Source organism: Coregonus lavaretus (assembly GCF_964263955.1).
Source record: "Coregonus lavaretus genome assembly, contig: HAP1_SCAFFOLD_2902, whole genome shotgun sequence".
Taxonomy (NCBI): domain Eukaryota; kingdom Metazoa; phylum Chordata; class Actinopteri; order Salmoniformes; family Salmonidae; genus Coregonus; species Coregonus lavaretus.
The window spans coordinates 2501-26890 of record NW_028165226.1 but is presented as its reverse complement, the minus strand read 5'-3'; the positions used below and the strand labels follow the sequence as shown (position 1 = coordinate 26890).

The following is a 24390-nucleotide window of genomic DNA, read 5'->3' as shown; positions in this document are numbered from 1 at the left end:
TAAAGAGTTAAAACTGACAAAACTGTTATAGAAATGTGTTAAAACTACATAATATTTCAAAATACACATGGAATCAAGTAAAATTTGTCTTCTTTTTCACTTGGATTATTCTCGTGACGTTACTCCACATCATCATCTCTTTTTAAATCTTTACCTCGATTCATCTTTTGTCGTTATTTCCTTAAATATATGCATATAGATGTGTTTATCTTTTTTATAGCTCTGTCTCTGTATGTATAACATGTACATATGTTCTGTTAGTGATGTGGTCGGGGTGGGTAGGGCTGAGACTGGGAGTGAGGGGTGAGGTTGGGGTGAGGTCAGGTGGGTGAGGGGGGGGGGGTCATTGGTTCATTGGTCTCTTATTTACAGCAGGCTTCGAGAGCCACTGGGGGTCCTCTGGAGGCTGAGGCGGGGGTCCGCAGGGGGGATGTACTGGTGGGGGTGGTTGTAGGGGGGAGGAGGAGGGGGCAAGGGGGGCTGGTGACCGTCCTTGCTCTCTGGCGACCTCACAGGAGTGGAGGCGGCCGATCGGACCACCTGGAGGTGGTGGGCATGGTGATGATGATGGGAGTGGGTGGGGGTGTGGCTGAGGAAGGCCTCCACGCGACCATGGCCACTGTTGTCCAGGACGATCACCTTGACAATCTGCTGGCACTGGATGAGCGTGTCGGGCCGAAGGTCGCCCATGCTGATTGGCTGGAGCTGCTGCAAGTGGTGGAGGGGAGTGCTGGCGGCCGACTGAAGCTGTGGCTGCTGGAAGAGCTCCCCCCGGTGGTTAAGAAGGGCTCCAACACTCTCGGGGGTCCGGGGCAAGCTCCCGCTGCTGCTGAGCTGGTACGTATGAAGCCTGTTGTGAATTGACACCTAGTTTAGAAAACAGCCAGAGACAGCATCAAATGTTATAAGACTGGCCTCCTTCTAGCGTTCCCTCAGCTCTCTTCTCTTTTTTTGGGTGACACCACATGACAACTGGCATGCGTGGGGTGGGGGGGTGGGGGGGAGAGGGGGGGGGTTGGAGTGCGAGCGTGCACCCTCTGGTGCTGGGGAAACCAGTTCAGACTGGGTGCTGGAAGCATTGGTTTAGAGGTGGGAGAGGTGTGGAGAGGTTGGGGATAGAGGGGTGGTGCGAGGGTGTCGGTTGAGAGGAGAGGTGTGGGTCAGTTGCTTCTTTTAGGAGAGCCTGTTGGTTCTAAAGGAGTCACTGAGGGCACCCGTGTCTCCCTTTCAAACCACTGTGCAGCACTAAGGGTCACGGAACAATTGGGGTGAAGGAGAAAGGGAGGGGAGCTTTTGGACGTCCATTGAACATAGAAGGGGGGGGGGGGTGATTAGAACTGGAGACGAAGGTGAAACCAATGGGGGGGGGGACATCCACAGACATCACAGGCAACACTCATCAGAATACATGCCTCTCATCATTTTACATCACATTTTAGCAGGCCTTGTCACTCGCCAAGCCTGCTCTGTTCAGCAGGCCTGGTCATACCTTCAAAGATTCAGGGGGGGTTTCACTTCCTACTTACGCATGACCTCCCATGAAGTTTTCTAAGAAACATCTTTATTTTTCTACCTGTGAAACTTTTTCAGTTAAAAACTAAAGCACTCTCACTGGGGTTTGTGTACATCCTACATAGTTTGGTGTTGGAGGGAGAATTACTTTGTTTTCGATTCCTATTTAGTCCTATGACTACAAACAGTATTCCCATGTTTTGAAAATGTCCTTAAAAGCTACAGTAGCGAGTATGTTCAAGGCTTCGATGACATAACACGTTTGTGCGTGTTTCGCAACAAAAATACGTCTTAATTCACAATAAACACAATAATTAAATTCAGTCTCAAAGCAAGCACTGCTTTGCTTGCAGGGTGAAAGGTCACTACTTGGCTAATCAGCTGTATGACTCCTCCCCAGCAGCACTCATGCAGCTTGGGGACCTTCCACAGTTCCCCTCATCTCCCTAAACATATTGGACTTGGAACGATGGAGACCTAGCGCACGGAAATGTCTAGTTGTCTACACACCCAGAATGAGCTGCGTTTCATTACAGAGCGCTTGTAGGTGGATTCTCGGTGGAGTCTGCTAATCAGCCGCTGAACAAATTTGCGGTGTAGCAGATAGGCTGGGAGAAGCTTGTATGCAAATTAGATGCAAATCAGCCTTATTATGTATGCAGACATGTGTCATTTCCACCAGGAAGTGCTTGTCATGGAGGAATATGTTCCCTTTCGTTATGGAAATGATTAAACAGTTATGATAGGAGCGACTAACATAGGAAGGGACTTTGGGATGATAGGCTTTAGACCTGGGATCATCAACTAGATTCAGCCGCAGGTCGATTTTTTATAAAGCGGATGGTCAGGGGGCCGGAAGATAATTACAAATAATTTGTAGTCTGCAAATTGACTGCAAGAAGCCTAAACAAATATTATATTTGATTAGAACAGAATCATTTCAAACCTTGCTTACATTTGTATACAGTACGATCAGGTCTCTCTATTATGAGTGGGAATCAGGGCATAAAATGAACACCTGCCACAACCCAAATGCGGGTAGATTTAGGTAAGAATGTGTATTTCACCAGCCACGTTGGCGGGTGGTCAATTTGCAGGGCTCTACAGTGTGAGCATTACGTCCGCATTTGTGAATACAAATAGAGTCAAAAGTCAAGTATGAACATAATGTGCGAGTTGCGATTTCTAGCAGAAAAATGCTGAAGTAGCTGTTTTCAAAGTATTTCTGCTGTTTTGTTTCATAGCTGCTAATCGCACAAAGAAATAGGAATCCTACATCCCACCTCGCGCAGCAACAGCTTTGCACACTGTGAGTGAAGCGCTGATTGATTCATTTTTGGAGGCACATGCAAAAAAGTTGGTCTAATTGACTCAAGTCAGCAAAGTGAGACTGATTTTTTCATCTACTTGCCACAGTGGCTGGTGGATCAAAAAGTTAATTTTAGGCCCTGGTGGGAATACTTGGGAACAGATTTCCAAAATGAAAATAACTTGGAGCTGATTTCCTGGTGTCTGTTGTTCTGTTTGTCGTTTATGTCCAACAATTAAAATTTTTGCTCAGTAAACTTGGGAGGCCAAATAAAACCACCCACAGGCCACCAGTAGAGGAGCCCTGCTTTAGACTGTACTGTTAGATTGGTAATGGGACTGCGACAAGAACGACTATTGGCAGGTCCATATTGATTTTTCATGTGGGTTTCGGCTCCGTATTGCCCTTAAGCTTGATGGATGACATGGATTCCATTTCCATAGGGGCTTTGATGTACATTTATTCATAATGTAATAACCTAGATGTTTTATCTTTTATAATCCGTCCTTAACGAACAATGAGTCACGTGCTGCCTTTGATTTCTCTCCCTCCACCCTCCCTCCCTCCCTTTCTCTTTCACCTTCTCTATCCATCTCTTTCCCCGTCACACATATTCAGCTATACCCAGCACTGATGCGTTTCGACAGCTTACGTCCTCACGGGGGTTGACATTTCAGCGTGGGGAGGGGGTAAGAGACTGTAGGGGTAGAGCGAAGGGACATGTTCTCTAAGACCGACACGTACTCTAGCCACCTTGGCCTCGAGAGGTACTACTCACCTACACCTAGAATACACCTCCGTCATTAATAATACAACTCCAAATCTGCATTTAACCCAGTCCTTTTGTGAAGACATCACTGAGGGACACAGGTATAGCAGATATGTATAATGTACCTCAAAGATGATCAAAACCAATTGAATTCGATACCGAAGTGGGCCCGTTGAGTGTTAGAACAAATAAAGCCTTGTTTCAATGGAGACCTAGCGCACTCTTGTTAAACAGGCCCTGAATGTCACATTGACCGGGTGTGTTTGCCTCTGTGCACCAGTCCTCCAGCGGAGGGATACAAAAGGTCATGTAGCACCACCGGAGTGGTAATTGCAAAGCCCTCTGGGTACTGTAGTTCTGCTGGTCATGTGGAATGCTAAGTTCTCCCAGGGAACGAGAGGGGAGGGGTAGGTGACGATGAAGGGTCAAATCAGTGTTACTGTGAACACACCTGCTTGTTAATTGAGATAAACATGTGAGCGAAGCGGGGTTTACACGCACACACGCACACACGCACACACACACACACACACACACACACACACACACACACACACACACACACACATACAGCCCAAATTGAGGTAGGTTTATTTCAACTGAATACAAGTCGAAACACATTTACATTTACATTTTAGTCATTTAGCGGACGCTCTTGTCCAGAGCGACTTACAGTTAGTGAGTGCATACATTATTTTTTTTTTTTTTCATACTGGCCCCCGTGGGAATCGAACCCACAACACCTTCTAGAAATATGGTAATTTACCATTGTAATTCACCATTTCTATTCTCTCATTCTCTCACTCACCTGAAAGCCCCAAGGGCCACCTCCAAACCTCTGGCCCAGGCTATACAGTGCATTCGGAAAGTATTTTTCCACATTTTGTTATGTTACAGCCTTATTCTAAAATAGGTTAAATAAATATAAATCCTCATCAATCTACACATAATACCCCATAATGACAAAGAGAAAACATTTTTGCAAAGTATTCAGAACCTTTGCTATGAGAATCGAAATTTAGCTCAGGTGAATCCTGTTTCCATTGGTCATCCTTTCTTCAACTTGATTGGAGTCCACCTGTGGTAAATTCAATTGATTGGACATGATTTGGAAAGGCACACATCTGTCTATATAAGGTCCCACAGTTGACAGTGCATGTCTGTCACGACTCCTGCCGAGGCTGCCTCCCCTCCTTGTTCAGGCAGGTTTCGGCAGGTTTCGGCGTTCGTCGTCACCGGCTTACTAGCCACTGCCGCTCCATATATCATAATTCCATTTGTCTTGTCTTGTCAATTACACACACCTGGTTCATATCCCCTCATTAGTCTGTGTATAAGTGTTCCCTCTGCCCCCTTGTCCTTGTGGGTGATTGTTTTATGTGAGTTGAGTGTAGCTCGGTGGAGCTACTCGTACCTTGTATTGCCGGGATAGATATTTCCCCTGTGCCTGTATTTTGTGGTCGCTATCCAGCGCAACTGTGTATGACGGAATAAACTCTGTATGCGCCTGACTCCTTCTAATCACACTCATCACAATGTCAGAGCAAAAAACAAGCCATGAGGTCGAAGGAATTGTCCATAGAGCTCTGAGACAGGATTGTGTCGAGGCACAGATCTGGGGAATTGTACCAAAAATGTCTGCAGCATTGAAGGTCCCCAAGAACACAGTGGCCTCCATCATTCTTAAATGGAAGAAGTTTGGAACCACCAAGACTCTTTCTAGAGCTGACTGACCGGCCAAACTGAGCAATCGGGGGAGAAGGGCCTTGTCAGGGAGTTCCTCTGTGGAGATGGGTGAACCTTCCAGAAGGACATCCATCTCTGCAGCACTCCACCAATCAGGTCTTTATGGTAGAGTGGCCAGACGGAAGCTACTCCTCAGTAAAAGACACATGACAGCCTGTTTGGAGTTTGCCAAAAGGCACCTAAAGGACTCTCAGACCATGAGAAACAACATTCTCTGGTCTGATGAAACCAAGATTGAACACTTTGGCCTGAATGCCAAGAGTCACATCTGGAGGAAACCTGGCACCATCCTTACGGTGAAGCTCGGTGGTGGCAGCATCATGCTGTGGGGATGTTTTTCAGCGGCAGGGACTGGGAGACTAGACAGGATCAAGGGAAAGATGAACGGAGCTAAGTACAGAGAGATCATTGATGAAAACCTGCTCCAGAGCGCTCAGGACCTCAGACTGGGGTGAAGGTTCACCTTCTAACAGGACAACAACCCTAAGCACACAGCCAAGACAATGCAGGAGTGGCTTCGGGACAAGTCTCTGAATGTCCTTGAGTGGCCCAGCCAGAGCCCGGACTTGAACCCGCTCGAACATCTCTGGAGAGAACTGAAAATAGCTGTGCAGCGACACTCCCCATCCAACCTGACAGCTTGAGTGGATCTGCAGAGAAGAATGGGAGAAACTCCCCAAATACAGGTGTGCCAAGCTTGTAGCGTCCTACACAAGAAGACTCGAGGCTGTAATCGCTGCCAAAGGTGCTTCAACAAAGTACTGAGTAAAGGGTCTGAATACTTATGTAAATGTGATATAAGATTTGTATTTTTAATATATTTGCAAAAAATTCTAAAAACCTGTTTTTGCTTTGTCATTATGGGGTATTGTGTGCAGATTGATGAGGGAAAAAAACGATTTAATCCATTTTAGAATAAGGCTGTAATGTAACACAATTTGGAAAAAGTCCGGGAGTCTGAATACTTTCCGAATGCACTGTATATAATGCAGTAACCACTTCCTATGTTTCTACCTACCTACCTACCTACCTACCTACCTACCTACCTACCTACCTACCTACCTACCTACCTACCTACCTACCTACCTACCTATAACAATTACTAAGGACATTTATATGGATATGTTATGCTGTATGGGGGCCAGATTTGTTGTCTGATCTGAGTTCAATAGGGTCAATAGTTATTCAATAGGGTCAATAGTTAGTTCAATAGGGTCAATAGTTAGTTCAATAGGGTCAAAAGTTAGTTCAATAGGTTCAAAAGTTAGTTCAATAGGGTCAATAGTTAGTTCAATAGGGTCAATAGTTAATTAGTTCAACAGGGTCAATAGTTAGTTCAATAGGGTCAGTAGTTAGTTAGTTCAATAGGGTCAATAGTTAGTTCAATAGGGTCAATAGTTAGTTAAATAGGGTCAATAGTTAATTAGTTCAACAGGGTCAATAGTTAGTTCAATAGGGTCAATGGTTAGTTAGTTCAATAGGGTCAATAGTTAGTTCAATAGGGTTAATAGTTAGTTCTATATGGTCAAAAGTTAGTTAGTTCAATAGGGTCAATAGTTAGTTCAATAGGGTCAATAGTTAGTTCAATAGAGTCACGCTCACCCATCCACTCACATACATACACACTAGCGTTATGCAAGGTCAGGCTAACTTCTGTGGTGCCTCGGTCTCTCCTCCAGTGACAATAGATACAAAGAAACACTTACCTGCATTAAGACTTGGCCTATCAATGAGCACTTACCTCCACTGCATTGTGTCCACTGTTTTCATCCAGGTCCTGCTTGCCTGTCAATCAAAATGACACCAACATAAGAGCTGACGGCAACATGAGGCCAAAATCAGAGGCGTGTGTGTTTTTAGTTTTACTATCCTGGTGGGGACAAGACGTCCTCCCAAGGATAGTTAAACAAGGAAAATTAGGACAAGTGGGGACATTTCGCCGATCCCACAAGGAAAAATACTATTTTAGGCTTAGGGGTTAGGTTTAGTGTTACAATTAGGGTTAGAGTTAGATTTAGGGTAAGGGTTAGGAGTTAGGGTTAGGTTTAGGGGTTAAGGTTAGGGTTAGATTAAGGGTTAGGGTAAATAGGAGTTTGAATGGGAATTAATTGTTTGGTCCCCACAAGGATAGTAAAACAAATGTGTGTGTCTGGAGAGTAGTATGTGTAACAGTATTGCATGTTAGTTTAGGTTAGGTGCACACACACACGCATGCACACACATGCACAAACACATGTGCACACAGACACACACCTGACGGGGAGCCCTGTTTGCTGCGTAGCTCCAGAGTGCCATTGTTCTTAGCTGAGACCCCCTTCGAGCCCTGCTGTTTCTCCAACTCCCCTACACAGGACAGAAGACAGTCATTAGAGAGAGAGAGGGAGAGAGAGACAGACAGAGAGGAAGAGAGAGAGAGAGAGAGAGAGAGAGAGAGAGAGAGAGAGAGAGAGAGAGAGAGAGAGAGAGAGAGAGACGGACAGAGAGAGAGAGACGGACAGAGAGAGAGAGACGGACAGAGAGAGAGAGAGACGGACAGAGTGTGTAAGGGAGGGATGGGAGTTTGAAGGAAAGGGAAAGAGAAGAGAGAATCAGAGGAGGGAGAGATGGGGTGAGGCTGAGAGACAGAGTGGTGATGGGGAGAGAGAGGGAGAGAGAGAGAGAGAGAGAGAGAGAGAGAGAGAGAGAGAGAGAGAGAGAGAGAGAGAGAGAGAGAGAGAGAGAGAGAGAGAGAGAGAGAGACAGCAAAAACACAACGAATGACAGCATGTGCAAGGGAGACAGACAGACAGACAGACAGACAGACAGACAGACAGACAGACAGACAGACAGACAGACATAAAGAGAGCCAGAAGGAGTGAAATCAGCAGAGACGGAGACAGTGACAGCCAAAACAGAAAAACAAGTGGGGGCGAGTCCTCTGCCTCCTCCCTAGAGTCACTCAACTCTACTCTGCCTGCGTCCCAAATGGCACCTTATGGCCCTTGTCAAAAGTAGTGCACTGCATTGGGAATAGGGTGCCATTTGGGACGCAACCCTACTCTCTATCGCGCCAATTCTGCTCTGCAGTTTATGATGATTGCCTGTCATTTCCATTGGCGACGGCTAAACGTTGTTTTGTCCCCACCGACTGCTGCGTTATAATTCTGATGCAGCTGTACTCTAGTAGGATGACTGTGCGGAATAGTTGAGTCGTTTTTAAGTTTCTTTCCTCATGAGCAATAGCAGGGAGTGTGTAAATGTGTGAGTATGTAAATGTGTGTGTGTGAGTGAGTCTGTGAATGTGTGTGTGAGTGAGTCTGTGAATGTGTGTGTGAGTGAGTCTGTGAATGTGTGTGTTTGAGTGAGTCTGTGAATGTGTGTGTGTGAGTGAGTCTGTGAATGTGTGTGTGTGTGAGTGAATATGTGAATGTTTGTGTGTGTGTGTGAGTGAGTGAGTCTGTGAATGTGTGTGTGAGTGAGTCTGTGAATGTGTGTGTGTGAGTGAGTCTGTGAATGTGTGTGTGTGAGTGAGTCTGTGAATGTGTGTGTGAGAGTCTGTGAATGTGTGTGTGTGAGTGAGTCTGTGAATGTGTGTGTGTGAGTGAGTCTGTGAATGTGTGTGTGAGTGAGTCTGTGAATGTGTTTGTGTGAGTGAGTCTGTGAATGTGTGTGTGTGAGTGAGTCTGTGAATGCGTGTGTGTGAGTGAGTCTGTGAATGTGTGTGTGTGAGTGAGTCTGTGAATGTGTGTGTGTGAGTGAGTCTGTGAATGTGTGTGTGTGAGTGAGTCTGTGAATGTGAGTGTGTGAGTGAGTCTGTGAATGTGAGTGTGTGAGTGAGTCTGTGAATGTGTGTGTGTGAGTGAGTCTGTGAATGTGTGTGTGTGAGTGAGTCTGTGAATGTGTGTGTGAGTGAGTCTGTGAATGTGTGTGTTTGAGTGAGTCTGTGAATGTGTGTGTGTGAGTGAGTCTGTGAATGTGTGTGTGAGTGAGTCTGTGAATGTGTGTGTGTGAGTGAGTCTGTGAATGTGTGTGTGTGTGTGAGTGAGTCTGTGAGTGTGTGTGTGTGTGTGAGTGAGTCTGTGAATGTGTGTGTGAGTGAGTCTGTGAATGTGTGTGTGTGTGAGTGAATCTGTGAATGTGTGTGTGTGATTGAGTCTGTGAATGTGTGTGTGTGAGTGAATCTGTGAATGTGAGTGTGTGAGTGAGTCTGTGAATGTGTTTGTTTGAGTGAGTCTGTGAATGTGTGTGTGTGAGTGAGTCTGTGAAAGTGTGTGTGTGAGTGAGTCTGTGAATGTGTGTGTGTGAGTCTGTGAATGTGTGTGTGAGTGAGTTTGTGAATGTGTGTGTGTGAGTGAGTCTGTGAATGTGTGTGTGTGAGTGAGTCTGTGAATGTGTGTGTGAGTGAGTCTGTGAATGTGTGTGTGTGAGTGAGTCTGTGAATGTGTGTGTGAGTGAGTCTGTGAATGTGTGTGTGTGAGTGAGTCTGTGAATGTGTGTGTGTGTGAGTGAGTCTGTGAATGTGTGTGTGTGAGTGAATCTGTGAATGTGTGTGTTTGAGTGAGTCTAGGAATGTGTGTGTGTGTGAGTGAGTCTGTGAATGTGTGTGTGTGAGTGTGTCTGTGAATGTGTGTGTGTGAGTGAGTCTGTGAATGTGTGTGTTTGAGTGAGTCTGTGAATGTGTGTGTGAGTGAGTCTGTGAATATGTGTGTGTGAGTGAGTCTGTGAATGTGTGTGTGTGAGTGAGTCTGTGAATGTGTGTGTGTGAGTGAGTCTGTGAATGTGTGTGTTTGAGTGAGTCTGTGAATGTGTGTGTGAGTGAGTCTGTGAATGTGTGTGTGTGAGTGAGTCTGTGAATGTGTGTGTGAGTGAGTCTGTGAATGTGTGTGTGTGAGTGAGTCTGTGAATGTGTGTGTTTGAGTGAGTCTGTGAATGTGTGTGTGTGAGTGAGTCTGTGAATGTGTATCTTTGAGTGAGTCTGTGAATGTGTGTGTGTTAGTGAGTCTGTGAATGTGTGTGTGTGAGTGAGTCTGTGAATGTGTGTGTGTGAGTGAGTCTGTTAATGTGTGTGTTTGAGTGAGTCTGTGAATGTGTGTGTGAGTGAGTCTGTGAATGTGTGTGTGTGAGTGAATATGTGAATGTGTGTGTGTGTGAGTGAGTGAGTCTGTGAATGTGTGTGTGAGTGAGTCTTTGAATGTGTGTGTTTGAGTGAGCCTGTGAATGTGTGTGTATGAGTGAGTCTGTGAATGTGTGTGTTTGAGTGAGTCTGTGAATGTGTGTGTATGAGTGAGGCTGTGAATGTGTGTGTGTGAGTGAGTCTGTGAATGTGTGTGTGTGAGTGAGTCTGTGAATGTGTGTGTGAGTGAGTCTGTGAATGTGTGTGTGTGAGTGAGTCTGTGAATGTGTGTGTGTGAGTGAGTCTGTGAATGTGTATGTGAGTGAGTCTGTTAATGTGTGTTTGAGTGAGTCTGTGAATGTGTGTGTATGAGTGAGTCTGTGAATGTGTGTGTTTGAGTGAGTCTGTGAATGTGTGTGTATGAGTGAGTCTGTGAATGTGTGTGTGTGAGTGAGTCTGTGAATGTGTGTGTGTGAGTGAGTCTGTGAATGTGTGTGCTTCGTTGCTCCAAACTCAGGTGACCTTTGAGTCACAGTGACATCCCCTAGGACATCTGCAGTCTGACAAAAAAAAGGATGAAAAAAAAAGAAATAGCTCATCCAAAATAATGTATGAATCATCCATCTCTCCATCCGCACAGAAATTCTCTTTCATTTCTCAAAGAGTAGAAAAAAACTATAAAACAATTTAATAGGCTGCCGCAGGCTTATTTACACGAGTGCTAACAATAGGGCGCCTTCGTAGGGGAGGGGAAGATGTCGACTGTGTGTGTGTGTGTGCCAGTGATTGTGTGAGTGTGTGTTTATGCACTGGCGCTTGACTTTGTCTGAAAGTGGGGGTGCAAAAGCTTTTAAAACAGTTTTCCTGCAATTCTACACTGTTTCTTAACAGGGGGTATCCATATTTATGAACAGAACACAACTATTTTTCTTAGGTTTTGCCACAATAAATGATATTGAAAAAGTGTTTAAATGACTAGATTACTATTCTACTCCCCTGAAAATCCCACCTCCAATAATTCATTGACAGGTCTGAAACCCTACCAACCCTGTTACTTACAAACATCCCGCCCCCTTCCCTGAAAATCCCAACCATAGTGGTCGATTGACAGGTCTGAATCCCTACCAACTCTATGACTCTAACACATATCCCGCCCCCTTCCCTGACAGTCCCACCCACAGTGGTCGATTGACAGGTCTGAACCCCTACCAACTCTATGACTCTAACACATATCCCGCCCCCTTCCCTAACAGTCCCACCCACAGTGGTCGATTGACAGGCCAAACTGTTAAGAATGTGGCCAAGATAACGCATGACAATGAGGAAATGGGAAGAATATTATTGTTTTACCCAATAAGGATTTGAATTTTAACGTTGTACTTGGTAGGTTAAGAAAAAGCATTGTTAAATTGCACATTAAGTATCACAAATAATGTGATCACAACAATGCAGTACAAATACAAATTGCACATCTTTTTGTCACAAATAATGTGATCACAACAATGCAGTACAAATACAAATTTGAACTCTGATTTAATCTTTTAACAACTTTCTTTCTCAATATGGCAGTGTTATCTGGTAGGGCATTGAACCAGAACTGTCAACTTGAAAATGCAAACTGGAGTTTTGTATTTCAATTTGGTCATTGATTATGTTGACATAAAAAAAATATATTACAAACGTGTTATTAATTTATCATTATTATTATCAAACTAGATTTTTTGGGCAGCTATATATATATTAATTTGCGGCCCGAATCTGCAATAGAAAGAATAAAATGTAGCTCTGGTAACATGGGGTCTCCAACCTTTTCTTTCATCAAGGCTACTTCATAATCAGAAATGTTTTCGCGAGCTACTTATATACATCCTGCATATGTTGTTATTGTTTAGGCCACACTTTATGAATAGAAACAAAGTCCTGCACTGCATACATCATGTCATTGGGTTTTGGTTCTTAAAACCACACATTTTTAACAAAAATCATTCTACTGTAGCCATTCTAATAGTGGCCTTTTGTACAATAACCACAGTGAGTTGGCTACATACACTGAGTATACCAAACATTAGGAATACCTTTTGCCCTCAGAACAACCTCAATTTGTCGGGGCATGGACTCTACAAGGTGTCAAAAGCGTTCCACAGGGATGCTGGCCCATGCTGACTCCAATGCTTCCCACAGTTGTGTCAAATTGGCTGGATGTCCTTTGGGTGGTGGCCCATACTTGATACACATCGGAAACTGTTGAGCGCGTTGCGCCGTGCTAAGAACAGCCCTTAGCCGTGTTATATTGGCCATATACCACACCCCCTCGGGCCTTATTGCTTAAATATATGCCATAGTGCAGGCATGGTGTAGAGGATTCTTTGCACAGTGTTGATATTCTCTTATTCTTAAACAAACCTTAAGCATTAGAAAATGACACAAACAACAAATTCTGAGTATATATAAAATATATTTAGTTATGCAATTGCAGGTAGAAGTTAATACAGAGTCACACAGGATTTGGATGGCTCCTCATAAATTCTACAAAAGTGTCTAAAACCATCTCTGCCTTTTATACAAGTACGCCCCTCCCCCCTGGCAGATCAGGAACCACCTTGTTTTCTTCTTGTGACTATGTGTATCAGGTCATAGCGCACAAACAAGTGATACCGTTAGCTCCGTTACTGCCCATAGTGCAGGCATGGGCAGGGTTATCCTCTGCCAAAAGGGACCAACTGGTAGGGTGGCTTACCTCTCTTTTCCTCCCCTTGTGTCTTTATCTTGACTGTCTACTATTTGAGAAGTTTGCTACGGGCTGTTGGTGGGAGATGGATGGGAGGCTTGACCAAATCTGTACATTTAATTGTATTTTTCTTTCGTGATTTTTCCTGGTCTGGTGAGCTGTATGTATAACATGGTGTTTATCCTGGTCTGGTGAGCTGTATGTATAACATGGTGTTTATCCTGGTCTGGTGAGCTGTATGTATAACATGGTGTTTATCCTGGTCTGGTGAGCTGTATGTATAACATGGTGTTTATCCTGGTCTGGTGAGCTGTATGTATAACATGGTGTTTATCCTGGTCTGGTGAGCTGTATGTATAACATGGTGTTTATCCTGGTCTGGTGAGCTGTATGTATAACATGGTGTTTATCCTGGTCTGGTGAGCTGTATGTATAACATGGTGTTTATCCTGGTCTGGTGAGCTGTATGTATAACATGGTGTTTATCCTGGTCTGGTGAGCTGTATGTATAACATGGTGTTTATCCTGGTCTGGTGAGCTGTATGTATAACATGGTGTTTATCCTGGTCTGGTGAGCTGTATGTATAACATGGTGTTTATCCTGGTCTGGTGAGCTGTATGTATAACATGGTGTTTATCCTGGTCTGGTGAGCTGTATGTATAACATGGTGTTTATCCTGGTCTGGTGAGCTGTATGTATAACATGGTGTTTATCCTGGTCTGGTGAGCTGTATGTATAACATGGTGTGGTGTTAACTGTGTTTGTTACGTCTGTTTTTTGTTTGTTGATTTTCTTTTTTTGTTGTCGTGAAAACTCAATAAACATTTAATCACAAAAAAATTGAATATAAAATGTACATATCTATTTTAATAAAGACTAGCTCCAAGCATTTCTAATGATCAAAATGACAAATTACCCATGGATCATGATCATTTTCTGGTTAAAAAAAACTGGGGGTGCAAAAACATATGTATGCACCCCTATTTTGAAAGTGGGGATGCAGCTGCTTCGTCTGCTCCATTGCTCAGGCGCCTTTGTGTGTATGCATGTGTGTGAGATGGTGTGTGCACGCTAGTGCATATGCATGTGTGTGTGTGTGTGTTTTGTGTGTGTGTGTGTGTGTGTATGTATGTGTTTTTTGTGTGTTTGTGTGTGTTTGTGAGTGTGTGTGTGACTTCCCTGAAGCGAACAGGCAAACTCAGAAAACACACACACACACACACACACACACACACACACACACACACACACACACACACACACACACTAGCACACACACACACACACACACACACCACTCTCCTCCCCATCTCTTATGCCTGGCTGCTTTCAGGAGAGCTGCCCTCTCTTGTCCTCTCCCTTGTTCTTGTTCTGTCCAGAGTGTCTGGCTGCAGTGTACCAGAGAACACTAACAAAAGGTCAGCGGCCAGGCTCTCCATCAGGAATCAGACTGGGAGACAAACAACAAGGTGCCTGCCTGGCCAGAAGCAACACTTCACCTGGACATAGGCTCAATTCTAAATAGTCTCCTAGTCCGTACCCCAAGGCAGATCTGAAAGTATAAGATAGGTTTGAGTGATAGAGGAAGGGCTCTCTGATAGGCTAAGTGGAAGTGTCGTCTTATTGGATACCCCTATCTAATCATTTCAGATCTACAAAAGTGCCTAGGGGTAGGGGTTGATTTGTGATTCAGTATGCCTGTTTAAAAAGGCTGTGTGACCTGTATGGCTGTTTTTCTCTCCTTAGTATTGGTCAGTCAGCCCCAACAGCACGGTTTCTTTCTGATCGCTGCTCTCTATTGGCCCCCAGGACTCTAGCTTCTCCTTGTCAATGTGTTCAACCTTTAAATCTGTGCTGTAGTGGGGACTTGTTTCTCTGTCCTTATCCTCTCACAGAGTACCAAGGCACTGTCAGACAGGCAGGCAAGGAAACCTCCAGGGTAAGACTGATAAGACATTGACGCTGCCCAGGGAGATGCTGACGATACGACAACACACACACACACAAACACACACACACACACGCACAAACACACACACACACACGTAGCAGACTGTATTGCCACCCTTATTTGCTACATCTTTAACCAAAGCCTAAAGGAGTGTGTATGTCCACAGGCGTGGAAGGAAGCTAAATTAATTCCACTACCTAAAAATAGTAAAGCACCCTTTGCTGGCACTAACAGCCACCCAATCAGTTTGCTGCCTGTTCCTAGTAAACTGGTGTAGATAATTGTCTTTGATCAAGTGCATTGCTATTTTTCAGAGAGCAAGTTAACTACTGACTTGCAGCATGCATATAGAGAAGGGCACTCAACTTGTACTACACTGACTCAGATGACAGATGATTGTCACGATCGTTATAACAAGTGGACCAAGGCGCAGCTTGATATGCGTACATCTTTTTAATGTGTACTTAGCAACACGATACAAACAACAAAAACAACCAAACGAAACGTGAAGTCCTCGGTCATAAACACACAAACCTACACGGAACAAGATCCCACAAATGACAAGTGCACAACAGGCTGCCTAAGTATGGTTCCCAATCAGAGACAACAAGACACAGCTGCCTCCGATTGGGAACCACCCCGGCCAACACAGAAACACACGATCTAGAAAAGAACACATAGAAAACAAAACATAGACACTACACATATAAACTAACACCCTGGCTCAACATATAAGAGTCCCCAGCGCCAGGGCGTGACAGTACCCCCCCTCAAAGGCGCGGACTGCGAACGCGCCAACTAAACCCAACAGGGGAGGGGCCGGGTGGGCATTCCGCCTCGGATGCGGATCCGGCTCCGGGCGTGACCACCACCCTCTAACTACCCCCCCGTAGCGCCCCTGGTCTGGTCCCGCTGGCTGGAGCTGGACTGGACATCGGTGGAGCGGATTGCTTAGGCTCCGGTGTGGAGCAGCTGACCGGTACCTGACCAGGCACCGGTGAAACAGGCACGGGCTGTGCCGGACTGACGACGCGCACCACAGGCTTGGTGCGGGGAGCAGGGACGGGCCGGACCGGGCTGACGACGCGCACCACTGGCTTGGTGCGGGGAGCAGGAACGGGCCGGACCGGGCTGACGACGCGCACCACTGGCTTGGTGCGGGGAGCAGGAACAGGCCGAACCGGGCTGACGACGCGCACCACAGACTTGGTGCGGGGAGTAGGAACAGGCCGGGCCGGGCTGGCGACGCGCACCACAGGCTTGGTGCGGGGAGCAGGAACAGGCCGGGCCGGGCTGGCGACGCGCACCACAGGCTTGGTGCGAGGGGCAGGAACAGGCCGGGCCGGGCTGGCGACGCGCACCACAGGCTTGGTGCGAGGGGCAGGAACAGGCCGGGCCGGGCTGGCGACGCGCACCACAGGCTTGGTGCGGGGAACAGGAACAGGCCGGACCGGGCTGTGGAGACGGACTGGAGGTCTGGAGCGAAGAGCTGACACAACCCGTCCTGGCTGAATGCCTATTTTTACACACTCTGTGTGAGGCATCAGCACAGGACGTACAGGGCTGTGTACTCGTACTGGCACTACAGCACGTGGCACTGGCGCAGGATATCCGGGACCGAGGAGGGGCACTGGAGGCCACGAGCGTTGAGCCGGCACACTCCGTTCTGGCTGCATGCCCACCTTAGCACGACACGTGCGTGGTGCTAGCACAGGACGTACAGGACTGTGCCGGACCATTCGCGGCACAGTACGCAGCTCCGCATACCTCGGAACCTGCCCAGTCTCACGCTGCCTAGCCTGAGTACGGGGAGTTGGCTCTGCTCTACCTCTAGGCTCCGCCAACCTCCCTTCCAGCCCCCCAAACCCGGTGGCCTCCTCTCCTAATCCACAAACTCGCCCTGTAGCTGCCTCCAGCAGCCCCGTCGTCCATGCCGTGTGCCCCCCCAAAAAAATGTCTTGGGGTTGCCTCTTGCGTGTCCGACGTGGGCACGGTTGGCGCCGCTGCTCCTCTCTATGGCGCGCCTCCACCGTCTCCTCCCACGGACGGCGATCCATTCCGGCCTGGATTTCCTCCCAAGTCCAGGATCCCTGCCCGTCCAAGATCTCCTCCCAAGTCCAGGCTGTCTGCTCCTGGACACGCTGCTTGGTCCTGTTATGGTGGGATCTTCTGTCACGATCGTTATAACAAGTGGACCAAGGCGCAGCGTGATATGCGTACATCTTTTTAATGTGTACTTAGCAACACGATACAAACAACAAAAACAACAAAACGAAACGTGAAGTCCTCGGTCATAAACACACAAACCTAGACGGAACAAGATCCCACAAATGACAAGTGCACAACAGGCTGCCTAAGTATGGTTCTCATTCAGAGACAACAAGACACAGCTGCCTCCGATTGGGAACCACCCCGGCCAACACAGAAACACACGATCTAGAAAAGAATACATAGAAAACAAAACATAGACACTACACATATAAACTAACACCCTGGCTCAACATATAAGAGTCCCCAGAGCCAGGGCGTGACAATGATTGTTAAAAGAAATGGATAATAAGATGATAGTAGGAACTGCATTGTTAGATTTCAGTGCAGCTTTCGATGTTATTGATCATAAATTGTTATTGAAGAAACTCACTTGCTATGGCTTTACATCACCTGCAATCACATGGTTGGAGAGTTATTTATCCAATAGAACCAGAGATTGTTCTTCAGTGGAAGCTTCTCTAACATCAGATAGGTACAGTGCGGTGTTCCTCAGGGCAGTTCTCTTGGGCCGTCACTCTTCTCTATTTTTTTGCAAATGATTTGCCACTGGTCTTACACAAAGCTAGAATGACTATGTATGCGGATGATTCCTCACTCTACAAGTCAGCACCAAAAGCCAGTGAATTCACTGTAATTCTAAATAATGAGTGGTTGATTAATAATAAACTGGTATTAAATACTTCTAAAACTAAAAGCATTGTATTTGGTTCAAAACATTCTCTAAGACCTAAACCTCAAATGGAGTTGTGCATAAAAGGTGTGACCATTGAGCAAATTGAGGAAAGTCAACTCCTAGGTATATTATTGGATGGTCAAGTGTCATTGTCAAGTAATATTGACAAAGTTGTTGTGAAGATTGGGAGGGGTATATCTGTTATAGAAATCAACTGCATTAGTTGTTCAGGATCTGGTCTTGTCCCATCTTGATTACTGTCCGGTATTATGGTCAAGTGCAGCAAAGAAAGACCTAGCAAAGCTGCAGCTGGCTCAAAACAGAGAAGCACACCTTGCACTTAAATGCACATACAGAACTAACATCAACAACATGCATGCTAGTATTTCCTGGTTGACGAGAGATTACTGCTTCTCTTGTTTCTATGAGAAATATTACTGTGGTGAAAATTCCAGATTGTCTACATAATCAAATAACATTCAGCTCAGACACCCATACATACCCCACAAGACATACCACCAGGGGTCTCTTCACAGTCCCCAAGATATGCCACCAGGGGTCTCTTCCCAGTCCCCAAGTCCAAAACGAATTAAAGTATTATACAGAGCCTTGATCGCATGGAACTATCTTCCATCTCCATTTACTCAAGCAAACAGTAAAATTACTTAATTTAAAAAAAATTAAACAACATCTCATGGAACAACAGGGAATGTGCGGACACACACACACACACACACTAACACACACACACGTACAAACAGACACACTTTTAGTTGTATTGTTTGTATATCGTTGTATTTTAAATGTGTGTGACTGTCCTTGTCTATCAGTGTATCAGTGTTTTGTTCCTGTGGTGGCTCTCTGACTCCTGTGATTTCAGAAACTCATCAGAACAGAGTGTATGATCTCAGTATTGGGAGCATAAATAACTGTATCTTTGGTGTGGTCGTTGATTTGTATGGGTACTAGGAGGAATATGAGCATGAACACAGTTTGGTTACGTAATGACATCAACGTATATAAAGACAGGCACACACAGACACACGCACACGTAGACAGACAGACAGACGGTTGACATCTTCCTCTCCTCATTGTTAGCACTTATGTAAATAAGCCTGCGGCAGCCTGATTCCATATTTATATATATATATATATATTTTTTTTTATGAAAGGGAATTTCTGTGCGGATGGAGGGATGGATGATTTATACATTATTTTGCATGAGCTGTTTCTTTTTTCCCTCTTCCCTCTTCACCTAAGTTTGGAGCAACGGAGCACACACACACACAAACACACACACACACACCCCTCCTCCACAGTTACTCACATTCAATGCGTATCTGTTCCATCTCTGACACCTCAGCGATGGACTCCTTCAGATCTTCTAGAAACTTGAGCAGCTCCTCGGCGCTCTGGGCACAGAAGTTGAGCACCTGCTTCTTGTCTGAGCCGAAGGGTGAGACGATGGTGATGCCATGGGGGTAGTCTGAGGAGGAGAGATGAGAAGGAGATAACTTTAACATAATAGTGTTGGCTAAGAAGAAGGATGAAACGATATCGCCAAATGCCTTGCTCATATATCCAATGATATTGGCACCCACCACTAATAGTTACATATTGCAACAGACCCAGATTGGCTAAAGGTATTTTTGCCGAAACGTTGGTAAAATAGATCCATTAACTAGTTAGTTTGTGGAGTATTCAAGGATGTAACTGTACTTGAGTTTCTTTTCACAATAACAAGTATTAAGGTTCAAATCATTAAACAGAGATTAGTTCCCCAAAAGCAACAGAAAGGCTTAATACAGACCATCACAGCCAGGTAACTAAAGAACGAACAGTTCCCTCACATCTAGAACTGACACAGTAGCAACAAAAAATATCAGAATGCTTTTTTCTCCTTCCCCGAAGAAGGGAATGAGGCATATGAGCCAATAAATTCATGTGGGAAATAAGATTTGTTGTGACTGTTTTCTGTTTTCATTTCTCACTACCCGTTCTCCGGCGCGCCTCGCTCTCCCCTTTGCTCTATTAAATGGCACTTTGACGATGGAGGCACTGCGTCTTTCATGCCCAAGGCAGGAAGAAAGGAATATCCCTGTATGATAGATTTCATATTTTCATATCACCTGCCTGGCTGAATGCAGAGTGGTGGGAGGCTCAGGAGGATACACTTTTTCCAATAGCCCTGCGCGACTGGGTCTGATTCCATTATCAAAACATACATTTATTCTCCCTTCTCCCTGCCGAATCCCCATGACTATAACTCAAGCCTTCGGTGTTGGCTGGCTTTCAATCGTACAACCTGTTAGGATTTGATACTGATACATGCCATGCAAATATGTTGGTTTGGCAGTTACATGTGTGCATGCATGTATTATGTATGTATGCATGTATGTATGTATGTAGGTATGCAAGTAAAATGGTGCTTAACAAGTCACATAATAAATTGTATGGACTCACTCTGTGTGCAATAATAGTGTTTAACATGATTTTTGAATGACTCAGTTGAGCAGTGAATTTCAAACACAGATCCAACCACAAAGACTAGGAAGGTTTTCCAATGAATCGCAAAGAAGGGCACCTATTGGTAGATGGGTAAAAAAATATATATCCCTTTGAGCATGGTGAAGTTCGCAATTACACTTTGTATGGTGTATCAATACACCTAGTCACTACAAAGATACAGGTGTCCTTCCTAACACAGGAAGGACCCCCCTGTATATATAGCCTCCCTACTGTTATTTTATTTTACTTCTGCTCTTTTTTTCTCAACACTTTTTTGTTGTTTTATTCTACTTTTTTATTAAAAATAAATGCACTGTTGGTTAAGGGCTGTAAGTAAGCATTTCACTGTAATGTCTGCACCTGTTGTTTTCGGCGCATGTGGCCAATAAAATTTGATTTGATTTGATTTGATGTGAGATGCCGGAGTGGAAGGAAACCGTTCGGGGATTTCACCATGAGGTCAATGTTGACTTTAAAACAGTTACCTCCAAAATACTAACCTAAATGACAGAGTGTAAAGAAGGAAGCCTGTGCAGAATAAAAATATTCAAAAACATGCCTCCTGTTTGCAATAAGGCACTAAAGTAAAACTGCATTAAAAGGTGACAAAGAAATGAACTTTATGTCCTGAATGCAAAGCGTTATGCTTGGGGCTAATCCAACACAACACATTACTGAGTACCGCTCTTCATATTGGGTGAGCTCGTCATCGGCAAGGACTAGGGTTGTTTTTTTTTATATGAAAAGAAACGGAATAGAACTAAGAACAGGCAAAATCCTAGTGGAAAACCTGGTTCAGTCTGCTTTCCAACAGACACTGGGAGACAAATTCACCTTTCAGCATGACAATAACCTGAAACACAAGTTGTTTAACAAGATGACATTGAATGTTCCTGAGTGGCCTAGTTCCACTATTGACTTAAATCGGCTTGAAAATCTACGGCAAGACCTGAAAATGGTTGTCTAGCAATGATCATTATCAACAACCAATTTGACAGAGCTTGAAGCATTTTGAAAATAATAATGGGCAAAAATGTTACAATCCAGGTGTGCAAAGCTCTTAGAGACTTACCCAGAAAGACCCACAGCTGTAATCGCTGCCAAAGGTGATTCTAATATGTATTGACTCAGGGGTGTGAATAATTATGTAAAAGAGATATTTCTGTATATCATTTTCAATAAATTGGAGATTCTTCAAAGTAGCCACCCTTTGCCTTGATGACAGCTTTGCACACTCTTGGCATTCTCTCAACCAGATTAATGAGGTAGTCACCTGGAATGCATTTCAATTAACAGGTGTGCCTTGGTAAAAGTTAATTTGTGTAATTTATTTCCTTCTTAATGCTTTTGAGCCAATCAGTTGTGTTGTGACAAGGTAGGGGTGCAATACAGAAGATAGCCATATTTGGTAAAAGACCAAGTCCATATTATGGCAAGAACAGCTCAAATTAGCAAAGAGAAACGACAGTCCATCATTACTTTAAGACATGAAGGTCAGTCAATACGGAACATTTCAAGAACTTTGAAAGTTTCTTCAAGTGCAGTCGCAAAAACTATCAAGCGCTATGATGAAACTGGCTCTCATGAGGACCGCCAAAGGAAAGGAAGACCCAGAGTTACCTCTGCTGCAGAGGATAAGTTCAGTCCAAATAAATGCTTCACAGAGTTCAAGTAACAGACACATCTCAACATCAACTGTTCAGAGGAGACTGCGTGAATCAGGCCTTCATGGTCGAATTGCTGCAAAGAAACCACTACTAAAGGACACCAATAAGAAGAAGAACTTGCTTGGGCCAAGAAACATGAGCAATTGACATTAGACCGGTGGAAATCTGTCCTTTGGTCTGATGAGTCCAAATTTGAGATTTTTGGTTCCAACCGCCATGTCTTTGTGAGATGCAGAATAGGTGAATGGATGATCTCTGCATGTGTGGTTCCCACTGTGAAGCATGGAGGAGGAGGTATGATGGTGTGGGGGTGCTTTGCTGGTGACACTGTCTGTGATTTATTTAGAATTCAAGGCACACTTAACCAGCATGGCTACCACAGCATTCTGCAGCGATACGCCATCCCATCTGGTTTGCGCTTAGTGGGACTATTTGTTTTTCAACAGGACAATGACCAAAAACCCCTCCAGGCTGTGTAAGGGCTATTTGACCTTACGACCTTAAGAATCTAAAATCTAAAATATATTTGGATTTGTTTAACACTTTTTTGGTTACTACATGTGTTATTTCATAGTTTTGATGTCTTCACTATATTCTACAATGTCAAAAAAAGTAAAAATAAAGAAAACCCTTGAATGAGTAGGTGTGTTCAAACTTTTGACTGGTATTGTATGTCTTACTGACAGTTGTGGCTGCTTTGCGTGATGTATTGTTGTCTCTACCTTCTTGCCTTTGTGCTGTTGTCTGTGCCCAATAATGTTTCTACCATGTTTTGTGCTGCTACCATGTTGTGCTGCTGCCATGTTGTGCTGCTGCCATGTTTTGTTTTGTTGTTGTCATATTGTGTTGCTACCATGCTGTGTTGTCATGTGTTGCTCCCATGCTATGTTGTTGTCTTAGGTCTCTCTTTATGTCTCTCTTGTCGTGATGTGTGTTTTGTCCTATTTTTTTATATTTATTTTTAGTCCCAGCCCCCGTCCCCACCTTTTGCCTTTTGGTAGGCCGTCATTGTAAATAAGAATTTGTTCTTAACTGACTTGCCTAGTTAAATAAAGGTTAAATACAAAATAAAAGAATAAAGTATGTGTGTATTTATGTATGTATATATGTGACCCATGTGAGAATCAAACCCATAACCTTGGGGTTGGCTACGTAATATGTTGGTTTAGAAGATACTTTTTTGGGCCAAGAAACATGAGCAATTGACATTAGACCGGTGGAAATCTGTCCTTTGGTCTGATGAGTCCAAATTGGAGATTTTTGGTTCCAACCGCCATGTCTTTGTGAGATGCAGAATAGGTGAATGGATGATCTCTGCATGTGTGGTTCCCACTGTGAAGCATGGAGGAGGAGGTATGATGGTGTGGGGGTGCTTTGCTGGTGACACTGTCTGTGATTTATTTAGAATTCAAGGCACACTTAACCAGCATGGCTACCACAGCATTCTGCAGCGATACGCCATCCCATCTGGTTTGCGCTTAGTGGGACTATTTGTTTTTCAACAGGACAATGTCCAAAAACACCTCCAGGCTGTGTAAGGGCTTTTGACCTTACAACCTTAAGAATCTAAAATCTAAAATATATTTGGATTTGTTTAACACTTTTTTGGTTACTACATGTGTTATTTCATAGTTTTGATGTCTTCACTATATTCTACAATGTCGAAAATAGTAAAAATAAAGAAAACCCTTGAATGAGTAGGTGTGTCCAAACTTTTGACTGGTATTGTATGTCTTACTGACAGTTGTGGCTGCTTTGCGTGATGTATTGTTGTCTCTACCTTCTTGCCTTTGTGCTGTTGTCTGTGCCCAATAATGTTTCTACCATGTTTTGTGCTGCTACCATGTTGTGCTGCTGCCATGTTGTGCTGCTACCATGTTGTGCTGCTGCCATGTTTTGTTTTGTTGTTGTCATATTGTGTTGCTACCATGCTGTGTTGTCATGTGTTGCTCCCATGCTATGTTGTTGTCTTAGGTCTCTCTTTATGTCTCTCTTGTCGTGATGTGTGTTTTGTCCTATTTTTTTATATTTATTTTTAGTCCCAGCCCCCGTTCCCACCTTTTGCCTTTTGGTAGGCCATCATTGTAAATAAGAATTTGTTCTTAACTGACTTGCCTAGTTAAATAAAGGTTAAATAAAAAATAAAAGAATAAAGTATGTGTG

General features: G+C 44.4%; 1 protein-coding gene across 1 annotated transcript in view; it reads right to left on the bottom strand.

Moving 5' to 3' along the window:
• Nucleotides 1–366: 366 nt before the first annotated feature.
• LOC311116108 (IQ motif and SEC7 domain-containing protein 3-like) overlaps nucleotides 367–24390 on the bottom strand; it is a gene marked incomplete at both ends in the record, with an annotated part of 24838 nt that continues 814 nt past the window's right edge. The window contains 4 exons of the mRNA XM_084191235.1: nucleotides 367–867; nucleotides 7078–7121; nucleotides 7590–7679; nucleotides 19380–19538. Of these exons, the coding sequence (XP_084047361.1) occupies nucleotides 367–867; nucleotides 7078–7121; nucleotides 7590–7679; nucleotides 19380–19538 (794 nt within the window). The remainder of the gene's footprint in view (nucleotides 868–7077; nucleotides 7122–7589; nucleotides 7680–19379; nucleotides 19539–24390) is intronic.